At 41.8% G+C, this 13,934-nt stretch overlaps 1 protein-coding gene across 15 annotated transcripts in view; it reads left to right on the plus strand.

The window, feature by feature from the left end:
• The window catches only part of EYA4 (EYA transcriptional coactivator and phosphatase 4), a 443,388-nt gene that overhangs the window by 289,779 nt on the left and 139,675 nt on the right, over nucleotides 1-13,934 (plus strand). For 5 of the 15 annotated variants that reach the window (XM_033939333.1, XM_033939335.1, XM_033939334.1 and 2 more), the window contains 2 exons: nucleotides 2,475-2,599; nucleotides 3,305-3,388. In XM_033939333.1, coding sequence (XP_033795224.1) covers nucleotides 2,475-2,599; nucleotides 3,305-3,388 — 209 coding nt within the window. The remainder of the gene's footprint in view (nucleotides 1-2,474; nucleotides 2,600-3,304; nucleotides 3,389-13,934) is intronic. The other 10 variants (XM_033939342.1, XM_033939337.1, XM_033939341.1 and 7 more) reach the window with 2 other exon arrangements.

Genomic DNA, 13,934 nt, shown 5'->3' on the forward strand with positions numbered 1-13,934 from the left:
AAAAAAATTTCCCATGATCCAGCTTGAAAAGATTAAATTACAGTAGAAAATGTAAATAAAATGCCGAGAAAAACATTTTCTGCCAGTAAATTTAAAGTGATCAATAATATAATCAGGTATAAAACCAAACAATGTCTTGTAACAGGTACAACCTAACTTGAATAATATTCTTTCCTCAACTGGGAGCCAATGTAGCTTCCGATAGAATTTAGTAAGACATATCCGACCAAGTTTGGAGAGAGTATCACTCAGATCCACTGTATGAGCTGAGCTTTTAACTGCTCAAAACGATATCGGGCACAAAATGACAAGCTGGCAGGAGTTATAACTGCAGAACCCACTAGTAAGCAACAATGTGGGGCAGGGTTGTAGCCAAAGGTCCATTTTTGAGTGGCCTGAGGGGACCAGGTATTCTCTCTCCTTCCCTTCTCCCTCCCCCTGCTGCCCCCATTGCCCTCACCACTGCAGCAGCAGCAGCAGCCACATTAAAGCATACCTTTGCTGGCAGGAGTACCAAGCCCTACTGGCTGAAGAGGTCTCCTGTGCAAGTTTATTTATTTCTAAAATTTCCAAACTGCCTATAACTAAGTGGTTAACAGTTAAAACATTCACAATAGTTCAGAGGACAGTTACATTTGCAAAATGCATTCAACTACATTCCAATCACATAGTAATTTAATCCACTTAAAATAATGTCAAAACTCAATGATCCACCCCCACTAAATAAAGTGCAGCAGTCATAATCTGAGAATCTTATTAGATATGACTACCAGCACAATTTCAAAGAAAACTCTCCACAAACAGTTGTGTCTTCAACATCTTTCTAAACTGTAAATGGTCAGAACAGTTCCTCAGGATGCCAGGTAGGAAATTATAAAATTTTACCCCCACCTTGGAAAGCACTGCTGCTCTAGATTTAGCTTACCAGTTTTCTCCTTCATCCAGCATCAGTGGCCAAAGCACACCTGTTCACTTAAGTGCTACTCAGATACCACAAGTAGGGCTCATGCAAGAGACTTCTGGCTAGCGGGTCATGGCATCTGCGCCAATCATTATAGCCTGCATCCCCATGACTATGTCACTGATTTGGAGTCAGGGAATTCTGACGTTTTGATAAAGAGGGAAGCCATTTTGGATCTCAAGAAGTCTCTAGTTCCTTGACACAGATTGATAGCAAAACAAAGGCCTTTGTCAGGAATTAAGAGAGAAATTAACTACTTGTGCTACAGTATATGGTACCTTAAGATATGTGTGGCACCTAAACTAAACTAAACTAAACCTTGGGTTTATATACTGCACCATCTCCGTAGACGCAGAGCTCGGCACGGTTTACAGGAAATAGGATGTTTATTAGCACCAATTTGTTATATCTACGAGGGGACGCTGAAAAGTTTTCAGCTCAACCTGGAAGAGAATGATGTGGAGCCATGAAACTTAAAAGTTATTCCATGCTTTTCCTGACATATTTCAGTGATATGAAATGAAACGAAAAGTGTCAGTAAAAGTGTGGAATAACTTGTAAGTTTCATGGCTCCACATCATTCTCTTCTTGGTTGGGCTGAGAATTAATTTTGTATGTGAAGAAGCATATACAATACTTGAATTTTCATTAGTGGAGGTTTTTTCAGATAGTGATTGATAGGCTGAGTTATTTTTTAATGGCAACAATGTATATCTGAGGTTTTTTTTTCCACTTTAAAAAAATATTTTTTGTTTTAATATGGTGATGTAGGATCATTTTTGTTTATTGTTTAATAAAGTTTCAAGTACGTATATTGGCTTTAACTTGAGCAGTGTTTTTGGTTTTGGTTTGTGAATTTGTGATTCCTATTAGATTGGGGGTTTGTCTCATTTTTTGTGATTTGTCAGAGAATGCAAGTCATTCTGTGACTGCTAAAATGAATGCCCAGAGTAAGTTATTTTAAAGGGTGATGTTAGCATTATGGCAAGAGACATGGGTGGCTTAGTCTTGAATAGTAAGTCTACAATTAAATGTTCTTCACTGCGCAAAATTTCAGGTTCTTTTTGTTTTGTTTTTTTATTTTTATTTTTAAAATACATGTTGACAAAATGCAATGTAATGGTACACTTAGCAGTGATTTACTTGCTGTGTGCCAGTTTGTTTTAAAAAAAAAGATTACAGTGTTTAGCTTTTGAATAGGATACATTTATATTTCATCAAAATACGTAATACTTAAAAAAGAAAAAAACAGAATTGTGTTTTGTTTATATATTATTTAAGCAGTGGGTAACCAGTAAGTATTGTAGAGTCACAAGAAAGATTATTATATTCCTGGGACATGTTGAAATGCAGTTGCTAAAAAAAGGATGTTGGATACATTATTCAGCTCACAGGCTGCCTCTTTGAGCTCAGTGTGTCTGCGTGTGAGGTAGACGACAATTCAATCTGTAGCTAGCTGGTGATTCCTCATTTGGATTTTAACGCGTTTCCCTAATTCTTCCTGCTCTAACAGGTCAATGGAAATGCAGGACCTAGCCAGTCCTCACAGTCGTGTTGGAAGTAGTGATACGTCTGGCGGGTCCAAACTGGATAAATGTAATCTCAGCAGCACTTCAGTAACAACCAATGGAACGGGAGGTAAGTCTCTAGTGAAGTAAATTAATATTACAACGCAAGGGCTTATTGTGGGATGCTTGTTAATGTGCCAGTTACTGTAAATATTTATAAAATGAAGCAAGTTTACCTATTTAGGTGGCGTACTGCATTTGTGCAATCTATTAGTAGGTATTTGAAGAAAAGAATCTGTTTAATCATGTGATTTATTAGGTGACATTTGAAAGGAAGAAATTGCTTAATTATGTAGATTTTATGACATAGTTTGTTTTTATCTTATGTATGTTTTAATTGATGTAAACTGTTTAGTTTTTTTTTTTTGTAAACAGTATAAAAAAGTTTTAAATAAATAACCCCCCCTTTTACTAAACCGCGATAGCGGTTATCAGCGCAGGGAGCCACGCTGAATGCTCCGCGCTGTGCCTGATGTTCATAGAGTCCATGTGAGCATCGGGTGCAGCACGGAACATTCAGCGTGGCTCCCTGTGCTGATAACCGCTATCACAGTTTTGTAAAAAGGGGGGGGGGGGTTACATAAATAAATCTTTGAGGTGCATCGATAATTCCATATTCACATACAAAGCATATACCGTGTAAATCAACCTGATACCTAGAAAAGTCCTAATGCCAACCTAGAAGGCTTCTGTAAAAGTACATCAACTGTCGTTTGTGGAATGGTCACTGAACAGGCATTCAGAAAATGAATCATTCTCCCATTCCTGTCCTCAGGAGAAAACATGACTATTTTAAATACAGCAGACTGGCTGCTGAGCTGCAGCACCCCCTCCTCTGCGACAAGTATGAGCCCTCCTGGTACAGTGCATGCGGGTGATGGTGTGGCTCTATGACTGCTGTGCCTCAAATGTGTTTGTCCTGCTTTGTTACCATCTTCTGTGCTTTGGAATATTTGGGGGGGGAGGGGGGGTGCCGTGTGCTTTCTTACCTCAGTGAATCTATCAAGAGGAAGCAGAGAGGTGGTTAGTGGTTTCAGTTTAAGAGTATAGAATTCCCAGGGAGGGGGATTGCTGAATTTTGTTTTAGTGTCTCTCCACATTGTAGCAGCACATTGTCCCTTATTTGTAAGTGACGCTTTGTTGACTTTTTCCAAAAATACTAGGACTAGGGGGCATTTGATGAAGCTACTGAGAAGTAGATTTAAAACAGACAGGAGAAAATGTTTCTTCACACAGCATGTAATTAAAATCTGGAATTTGTTGCCAGAAAATGTGGTGAAATCAGTTAGCTTACCAGGGTTTAACAAAGGTTTGAATAATTTCCTAAAAGAAAAGTCTATAGGCCATTATTGAGATGGTTTGGGGAAATTTGCTGCTTATTCTTAGGATAAGCAGCATAAAATCTGTTTTACTAGTTGGGATCTATCTACCTAGGTACTTGGGACCTGGGTTGGCCACTGTTGGAAACAGGATGCTGGGCTTGATGGAACTTTGATCTGTCCCAGTATGACAATTCTTATGTTCTATATGTTTTTATGAGCTTTGATGTGTGTGGGGAAGGGAATCAGGTAGCTGTTTAGAATTTTGATGTGTGAGGTGTGAGATCAGTTCATGATGTGGGAGAAAGGCATCTGAGGTTTATTTATTTATTTTATGGTGTCCACACCATGTTACCTGTAGTGAAAGATAGTGTGGGTACTCCTGCCCTGTCTGTCACTCCAGGTACACTGTGTTAATAGTCTGCTTTGTGTAGTAAATGTAAGACAGATGCTGGGCATGCCTTTGCATTTACCGCACGTTCATTTTTGTGCTGAATGTACACAGTGGCATAGCGAGGGAGGCACCTGACATTGCCACGCCATGTGCTCCATCTACTTTTCTCTGCTGCTTGAGATCCCCCCACCCCCATGCACCTTTTAAAATGTTTGCTGGTGCAAATATCTTCCACTTTCTGCTTGAGCCAGCTTCAGCTCCCTTCTGATGTCGTGTCCTGGTCCCGCCACTATGAAATGACATCAGAAGGAAACCTTGACTTACATGAGCAGTAGGTGGGAGGGCAGAGAGGAGGAGAGGCACCGGCATCCCCGCAAAGATGGCACCCAGGGTGGTCTGCATCCATGCTCCCCTCCCCTTATTACAAAGAAACATGATGGCAGATAAAGGCCAAATGGCCCATCTAGTCGGCCCATCCATGGTAACCATTTGCCTATCCCAGGCTTTCTTGAAATCAGACACAGTCTGTCTCCACCACCTCTTCCGGGAGACTGTTCCACACATCTACCAGAGAAAACAAAAGTTTCAAGTTCAAGTTTCAAGTTTTTTATTTGTATTTGATGAATCGCTTATTCAAGTTACTAAGCGATTTACAACTTCATAAAACAAGTTTATATAAGTAAGCAAAATAACTTAAAACTAACAGTTTTGAGACATACACGAAACGTGAAGGATAGAGGGGTAAAGTTACATCTTCATAGCTTAAGAAAATAGACAAAAAACAAGGAAAAAACAATGGGATGGGTAAATAAAATTGAACCATAATATCTTCATCTAGAAGAAAGAAAGTTAAAGATTGAACGCGTCTTTAAAGAGGTGACTTTTTAGAAGTTTTTTGAATTGGCTAAGGTCTTTTTCTTCTCTAATATGCTGGGGAAGAGCATTCCACAATTGGGGGGCCATTACTGAGAACGTATCATGTCTTCTAGTGCCTTTGATTTTCAATGATGGGACCATTAGGAGTTTTTGGGCCGTCGATCGAAGAGACCGGGAAGTATTGTGGGGAATGAGCATTCTATTGATAAATTGTGGCTCTTTAAAGATTAAAGTTTTAAATACAAGAAGTAATATTTTGAAAGTAATGCGGTAACTAATTGGGAGCCAATGGGAGTTAATCAGTAGGGGGGTGACATGATCATATTTTTTACCGTTGTGTATAAGTTTAGCAGCCGTGTTTTGAATTATTTGATGGCGTCTTTTTTCCTTTTGTGTAATGTTAATTAATAGAGAATTGCAATAGTCGAGTTTGGCAATGACCAAAGAGTGAATTAATATATTAATTGATTTCGGCTCGAGGAATTTGGAAATTGAACGTATCATACGTAGTTTGTAAAAACACTGTTTGACTGTATTACTTATATGATCATGGAACGAGAGTTTATCATCGATGATAACGCCTAAGATTTTTAAAGAAGTCACTGACTCTAAATTAATATTGTTAAGGGAAAATGGAATGCTCAAGTGCATGTCTTTTTTCCACAGGAAAAGCAGTAATTTTGTTTTTTGGATGTTTATGGCTAGCTTGTTAGAGCTGAGCCAATTTTTTATTGTCTCTAGTTTCTTATTAATTTCGTTTATTTCTTCTATGTTCTCTGAATTTAATGGGTGTAAAAGTTGGATATCATCAGCGTATGCATATGTAGTAAAGCCTATTGATTGGCACATGCTCAGTAGTGAAGATAGAAAAATATTGAACAATAAAGGGGAGAGAATGGAACCTTGGGGGATACCGTAAGTTAAAGAATAAGCTTTAGAAGTTGTATCATTGTATCTAACCATGGATGAACGGCTGGTAAGAAATGAATGAAACTCTGTGTAGTGACGATGTTCCTAAATGGACTTTATTTGAAAGTGTCAAAGTTCCAAAGGTACACTGAAATCACCCACATAAAATGAATTCATCCATATAAAAATAAATTCATCCACATAAAAATAGGTTAGTCACATAAAAGCCTTAAAGGACCTAGTCCGCTAGGGATACAGGACCCAACACGGTCTGCGTTTCGACAAAAAGTCTTCGTCAGGGGTCCCTGGGGGTCCTATAAAGGTGAATACATGGGAAACAATTGTGTGGTGAGCCGGAAGTGAGAAGACATTGCTTGCGTTTGCAATAGAAAGGGGGCAGTGTTTCACTTCCGGCTCACCACACAATTGTTTCCCACATATTCACCTTTATAGGACCCCCAGGGACCCCTGAAAAAGACTTTTTGTCGAAACATGGACCGTGTTGGGTCCTGTATCCTTAGCGGACTAGGTCCTTTAAGGCTTTTATGTGGATAACCTATTTTTATGTGGATGAATTTATTTTTATGTGGATGATTTCAATGTACCTTTGGAACTTTGACACTTTCAAATAAAGTCCATTTAGGAACATCGTCACTCCACAGAGTTTTCTCTGGATTTTCTTCTCTATGGATATTTTGGGGTCAGTTCCTTTTGTTTTTTGCCACGCATCTACCACCCTTTCTGTAAAAAAGTATTTCCTTAGATTACTCCTGAGCCTATCACCTCTTAACGTCATCCTATGCCCTCTCATTCCAGAGTTTCCTTTCAAATGAAAGAGATTCGACTCATTCACGTAGGTATTCAAACATCTCTATCATATCTCCCCTCTCCTGCCTTTCCTCCAAAGTATACATATTGAGATCTTTAAGTCTGTTTCCATACGCCTTATGTCGAAGACCACCGACCATTTTAGTAGCCTTTCTCTGGACCAACCCTATCCTGTTTATATCTTTTTGAATGTGCGGTCTCCAGAATTGTACACAATATTCTAAATGAAGTCACACCAGAGTCTTGTATAGAGGCATCAATACCTCCTTTTTCCTACTGGCCATACCTCTCCCTATGCACCTGTAAAACATACCACAGTTTAATAGAAAAGCCCTTAGTTGCTAGTTGTGAAGACATGTTTGAGATATTTGATCCCATTGTAGGCTGTGCCCCTTTTCCCATAATAATTTTCATTTGCATCTAAGAAGAGTTTCTCTCAAAGAGGGGTAGAAGTCTCAGTGGAAGCTTCTTTAGTATCGGCTGATAGTTTGGATGTTACTGCTATTCTTTGGTCTAAAGTACTTGATACCATTGCTTTTGAATCAGAGAAAACCTGAGCCAAAGGAAGTCCCTGATAGGCTCAGACCTCTCAGGCCTCTCCCAAGGGAGGAGCCCGAGATACCTGAGCCAATCAGGGCCTTAGGCCCCTCCCCATGCATCACATGATGCACTGGGGTGGGGCCTAAGGCCGGCATTGCGTCATGGGCTGGGCGGAGGAGAGGAGCAGGAGGACTTTGCGGTTCCTCCTGTTCCTGAAGACTGGGGCCCTATGGAGCAGGAGGGACTGAGCACCCTTCCTGCTCCCAATGTTTATAGGTGAGGGAGACTGGGCCGCAGTTGGGTCCGGGGAGTTTGCCAGCGTCAAAACGATGGCAGGAGGGGGTCGGCATCCCTCCTGCCATAATTTTGCCGTGGTGGCGAGGGGTATTTTTTTTTGCTTCCTGAAGACACTTAAGACAGACCTCTTTCCTTAGAAGATTATAAGACTCTTGTCTGTATAGATGTCTCTATCGATCTCTAATGTCTCAGGCATAGTTTCTACTAAACACTGCACAAAGTCTTTGGTTGGTCACATTGAAACCTTGATGAAAAATTGTGGGAAATAGGACTAGTATAGTATAGTATCCCTGTTCTGTTTGGCTGAAGGCACTGGCAACTCCAGTGTTCTCATAAGCTACGTTCACTGAACAGGCACATTTAAAATGAAATAATCTACAATTTGCATGATGAGGTTTACAATAGCAAAATTCCTGTTCCAGATTTTGTTGTTTCATTTGGTTTAGCGAGGAATTGTCATTTATATCTTGTTTCTGCTTTTAACTGCAAGCATCAGATGTAACTATGCTTAAGTAGTAAAAATTGGTGTAATTATTACTTCAGTAAAAGTGATAAATGTTATCCTGCACTTTACAAATACAAGTAACAAAACTTTTACTTATTTATTTATTTCGTTTTGTAGCCTGCAGTCCCCAAAAAGCTCAGAATGGGTTACAGGTTAATTATGCATATTATATAGTTAACAGGTTACAATTTGACATACAGTACAAGTTTATAATGTAAGGTTGTATCCACAAATAGAGTTTCCAGGTTATAATTTGCCATAGTTATCCTTAACAGTGCACGTTTTTTTCAATACACGTTTTTATTCTAATGTGACACATTGGGATCTAGTCCAATGTACATTTCTCTGTAATTGATTAGTCATGGGCAGGTAATGGCTGTTACTTCTCTTTTGTGTGTACGGAAGCCTGCTAAAGCTTGAAAGCCTAAGGGACATATCATACCAAGTGTAACTCCATCATTGTCTTTAGGTCATGTTTTAGTAATCAGGACTATGTCCCAGTTTTTATCTGTGGAATGTTTACCGATTCTCCTTTGCAAGAGGTATCCAGCAATTTAAACTCTCCCTTCCTGCAAAGAAAGGGATTAAAGGAGTCAAGATCTTCAGTCAATCTTTGGTTTTTAAATTCTCTCAACTCCAGTTCGTTTCAATTTTTCCGTAAATTTTTAAAAACTACTCTGCCAAACATTTTGAAAATTAATTCTTTTGAAATTTTGCCATTATCTTCTATTTATCATTTGTAAATCATTTCCTTTTTATTTAATTGCTGTAAACGGAGTCGAGCCTTCTCAGAATGATGACTCGGTATACAAAGTTAAGCTTTAGTTTAGTTTAGTCATTTAGTATGATGCCTTTGTTCTTTACTGGTCTGGCTTTTATGAGGGTGATAGATAGGTTTATAGTTGTGGGGGTGTATGAGGAAATAGGGATTCCTCTTAGGTTGTGGGGGCTATGTTAGGAGCGTTTTTTTCCTGAGGGGAATTTTTTGGGTCAGCATATCTGCCCTGCTTGTTGACTGGGATAGGAAAGCATATGATGGGAGTTCACAGTGTGGCTGTGGAGACTATCACGAGAGATCTTCTAGAAGGCAGCCTATACTTTAACAAGAGGCATTTTTCAGAAGTAAGGGCTAGATTCACTAAAGTCCACAAATTGCTCCGATTCATGTCCCATCCATTTCCAAGTCATTCTGGCTGATCGATTCAGTAAAGCTTGTCTATGCAAATGATCAAGTCGTAAACACACCCCCATTCGCGCACACGTCTCGCTGTAAGATCGATCGACACGCGTTCACACTGTATCCTTGTTGGTTTTGAAGCACATAACGCATGCGCTAGCTCTTTAGGATTTCACTGCATAGAAATGGGGCAGGGTTTAATCGCGGATGTCATTGGCGGGCTCTGAATGTGCCTACCGGAAAGCATTGTTGTCGTAAAAAATGCAATATAAGAACTGTAGTTTTTACCAACCTCTCCTTGGCATACTCGTGTTCCAAAAGAAGCAGATAGCGTAGCCGACAAGCGCCGTCCATTTCTCTCAGGAAAAGAACTGTTAAGTTGCTAGAAGGCACACTGTCTTCTCTTCTTAGTGAATATGGTGGACTTCAAATGAAATATCAGATATTCAGGACAATAACCCAATGGAGTTTTACTAGAAGCCTGAAATTCTATCTTATTTATTAAATGAAAAAAATCAGTTGCACTGCTACATTTTGAATAGTTTGTAGTTTTTGAATAGTTAGAATAAGCTAAGTAGACAATTTTACCCTTAGTATAACATTCTGTATGTACCTATGTGCCTGGGAGCTCTAGGGGGAGATTCCATATATAGAACCTGAATTGTAGGCAACTACAATTTAGGCAGCTATGTCAATAAAAATTTATCTCATTAATGTCATTAATGAGCTTTTAATGAGCTCATAATGATATAAATTTTAGGTTAATTGGGTGGTAGGCACGTAAGTCAGTAAGCATAGTTAGGGGTAGATCAGGGGCATTTTTAAAATGTAGGTACTGCTAGGCATCATTAGGTAGCTCAATAAAGGTGAGATAAACTCTGGCCCACATTAGAGATGCTTACAATGTAAATATCTACAATGAAGGTGCAATTCTATTAGAGAAGCCTAACACGTGATCGACATATCTAGCCACCTACAAGTATAGGTGTTGTTAACAGAATCTGGCCCCTAGAGCAGTGTATTGCGAACTGTGTGTGTGGCGAGATTCTAGGTGTGCCACGATATGCCGGCAAGGAGAGGTGCTAGCGTCAGCTGACTATCTACAAGATGTGCCTCTCGTGATGAGAGGCACATCCTGTAGGCTTGTAAGGGCTAGATTCACTAAGGACACCGATCGTGTCCCGAACACTTTGTGATCCAATTTTCCTCCAACCTGATTCACTAATCTCGTGCCGATCCTCCTCTGATCCGATCCGCGGCAGCGATTCACTAACAAAACACTGGAATACCGACTGGGCTGGCCGATTAAGAAACAAGCGACTGCTGGGGACCAGGCGCTCATGTCCGTTCCGACTGCATCTCCTGCTCTCTGCCCCGACTTTCCTGTTCTCTGCCCTGATCGCCACCCTGCTTCTGCCCCGACTCGCCTGCTCTCTGGCCCGACTCTGCTGCTCTCTGCCTTGCTTCTTCCCCAACCTGCTGCCCTGCTTCTGCCCTGACTCTCCTTGCCTTCCCTGCAGTGTGAGCCCGTGGTTTTAACCCGCGGGTTAAAACCACAGGCTCGCAAAAAAGTAAAAAACAAAGTGAAAAGTTTACTTTCCAGCTCTGCCGGGCATGGAGGGCCAGCACATGCGCATTCATCTACAGATGGTCTGCACATGCGTTGGGATCGCTGGAGAGCAATCTGTGCGGTTGGTTAGGGGCGTGATTCTGATCGCCCTCATTAGCATGAGGGTGCTTCATGAATCAGCTCCCCGGCCATGGACCGGATTGGATCACTCACAGATCCGATCCGATCTGTGGCCTTAGTGAATCTAGCCCTAACCAGCTCTGCACCTCTCCTCCTGGCTGGCGCCTCTCTTCCTCTCGTACCCCCCTCCCCCACCCTCCCCCACTGACATAGTAATAGCAAGCTCAGGGCCCTGTCTGGAGGGCCTCCATGCATGCGTCAACGTGAACACTGATGACATCACGCATGCATGTGATGTTGTCGCGTCAACTTCCACGTCCCCCAGATATGGCCCCGAGTTTAATGTGCCACAGCTTCAAAAGGTTTTTGAAATACTGCCCTAGAGAGCAATTTTATAACAGGATATCAAGCCATTTTAAGCCTGTTTGATAAAAGCAACCCAGATACCCATGCACATTTACAAACTAAGCTCACAGATCCAGCCCCAGTAATACAGAAATGTCAATGCACAAATTTATATTGGCTTTGAATAAGGTGTTAGTTAGTGCATATATACCACATATGCACATTGTAACCTTGTCTCTGAAGGTACCTTTTAGGATAAGGCCCTCCTTTAGTAGTGCAGAGACTTGAGCCAGAGACTGAAGAGATTTAAAAAGGCTTTTATTAAACAAGCATATATGCTGGACTTCTGGGCAGAACTGGCTGCATAAACAGAAGACCCTGAGGATCTCGGACACCAAAGTTATATAGTGTCCTAACCAGTTCAAACCAGTTCTAACCAGCTCTGACCAAAAGGTAACAGCAGAGAGAAAAACAAAACCATAAATCCATCCTATAATCTATACATCAATGGCTAGCTAACATCTACATTCCTTTGCCTCCTGGCTGTACCAGGCACTAAGACAGATACATAGAACAGGCCTGCATGCATACGTGATTTCTCAGAGCAGTAAAATGGAGTCACAGGTTGCTGTTTTTAGTTTTACTACCCACTGATCTAAGATGGAGTTTTTCATATACACCGTGACCCAGCTATGTCAGCTAGCTAGGGATCCTTCATTCCCAACTTTTCTTCTGTAGGCTAGCTGACTAGCTGGGTTACGGGAGGTCAGGGCCATCTGTATCAGAGGTGGGGACTGGGTGATAGGAGGAAAGGGCCAGGACTAGAGCGGTGGTACTTTTGTCAATCGTAGTCCTAATAGTACGGTTAAGGGTTTTCAATAAACATGGTAACAGGCAAGGAAGAACACAAAGTATGACAGAGAATACCAGGAAAATTATGGTGAGGGCTTTAAAGAGTCCCGGTTTGGAGGCCCAATCAGTCAGTGAGTTGAGTCCAAACATATCAGCAGAAAAACCCTTCCAAGTCTGGACAGGAACGTGAGCTAATCTGGTAATCTTGTCTATGACCTCTTCAACCACAAATCCTTCATCATCCAGTTGTAGACAGCAGTTGGAAAGATTGAATTTGCCACATACCCCTCCTTCAGCGGCCAATAGATAGTCTAAGGCCAGTCGGTTCTGATAGATGGCGGTACACATCATAGTGTTCGCTTTGGCCAAGGCTCCCAGGGCCCTAGCTGTTTCATTGGTGATAACTTCTAAAACCGCCTGCAGTCGTATGAGGCGGTTAAGCATGTAGATTGGGGTCCGGTACCCAAACATACCATCATCAGCCCAAGTAGCAGGACCGTAGACAGCAATGATGCGCTCCGGGGGCCAAGTGTCTTCCCATTTACCAATTTCCAAACTTCTTTCAGAACGGGCCCGTTGATCGAATACTGGGACAGCCAGATGTTCTCCTTCGGATAACGGGAGGAGGAAGAAGGCTGGTTTGATAGTGCCCAGAACACAAGTGCCAGTCCAATTTGAGGGTAGAGTGGGGTATGCCATTTTCCCACAGATCCAGTAGTATCCTTCTGGTGCAGCCCAAGGGGCAGAAGCAGGCAGGTTGAGGTAGACATTTAATGTGGTAGCATTGCCAGTAGTATTCCATCGTCTGGGTATTTTTAACTTAGGATCTCCGGTCCAATAAGTCCATCCGGGCTGAGAGGTACTGTTTTTAGTCCATAAGGATTGGCACTGCAGGTGTCCAACACGAGTGGTAAAGGATGGTCCGAGACGCTGTATGCAGTGTTTTGCCAGAATGGAGTTTTTCAGGGGCCAGCTGGGTGCCCCTGCAGACATAACAGTTTGTCAGATTTAAGGTGGCTCCTATGGTTTCAGCGAACTGTATGAAAAGGTTGCGGGTGGTGGCAGAGGGCACAAAGTCTTGTTGGTCAAGTTTCATATGTTCATAAAAGTCGGGAAACACAATGCTGTGTTGTTCAGGGATCCGGTGTCTCTCAACGAGTTTGATGTGTAAGACAGTACCAGGGTCTGTGCCCTTACCATATATCTGTAGGCCCACAAGATAGCGAGCTTTCCGGAGGCTATCATCGAGGTTCCATTTAAACGGCTGTAGGATAGTGAAGTTAAGTGGGTTACAGTTCTGGAGGCCACAGTCAGAGGTAGTCACCCATTTTGGATAATATGGCTCGGGTGGTAGGCAGTCGGGTCATACCCCAAGTAGCCCAGGATACACATCTCCAGTAGTTACAGTAGTAGTGTTCGGAAGAACCTTCACAGTGGGACGGCTTCTGTCCCGCCAGGCACATGTATTTATCATTGTGCATATATTCCCTCCTCCATGCTAGGGCACCACAACGTCCAAGGAAGGTGGGGTTCTTGTCCATGGCATGGCAAGCATCAAAGAGGACTGAGGCCGGGACATGGGGATTAGTGACCAGGGTTTGTTGAATCAGGGGGCCCTGATCCCAGACTGACCTGACCTCTATCCAAGTATCCCTATTAGTTGCTTTGGGGTC

Source organism: Geotrypetes seraphini, chromosome 3 (genome assembly GCF_902459505.1).
Source record: "Geotrypetes seraphini chromosome 3, aGeoSer1.1, whole genome shotgun sequence".
Taxonomy (NCBI): Eukaryota; Metazoa; Chordata; class Amphibia; order Gymnophiona; family Dermophiidae; genus Geotrypetes; species Geotrypetes seraphini.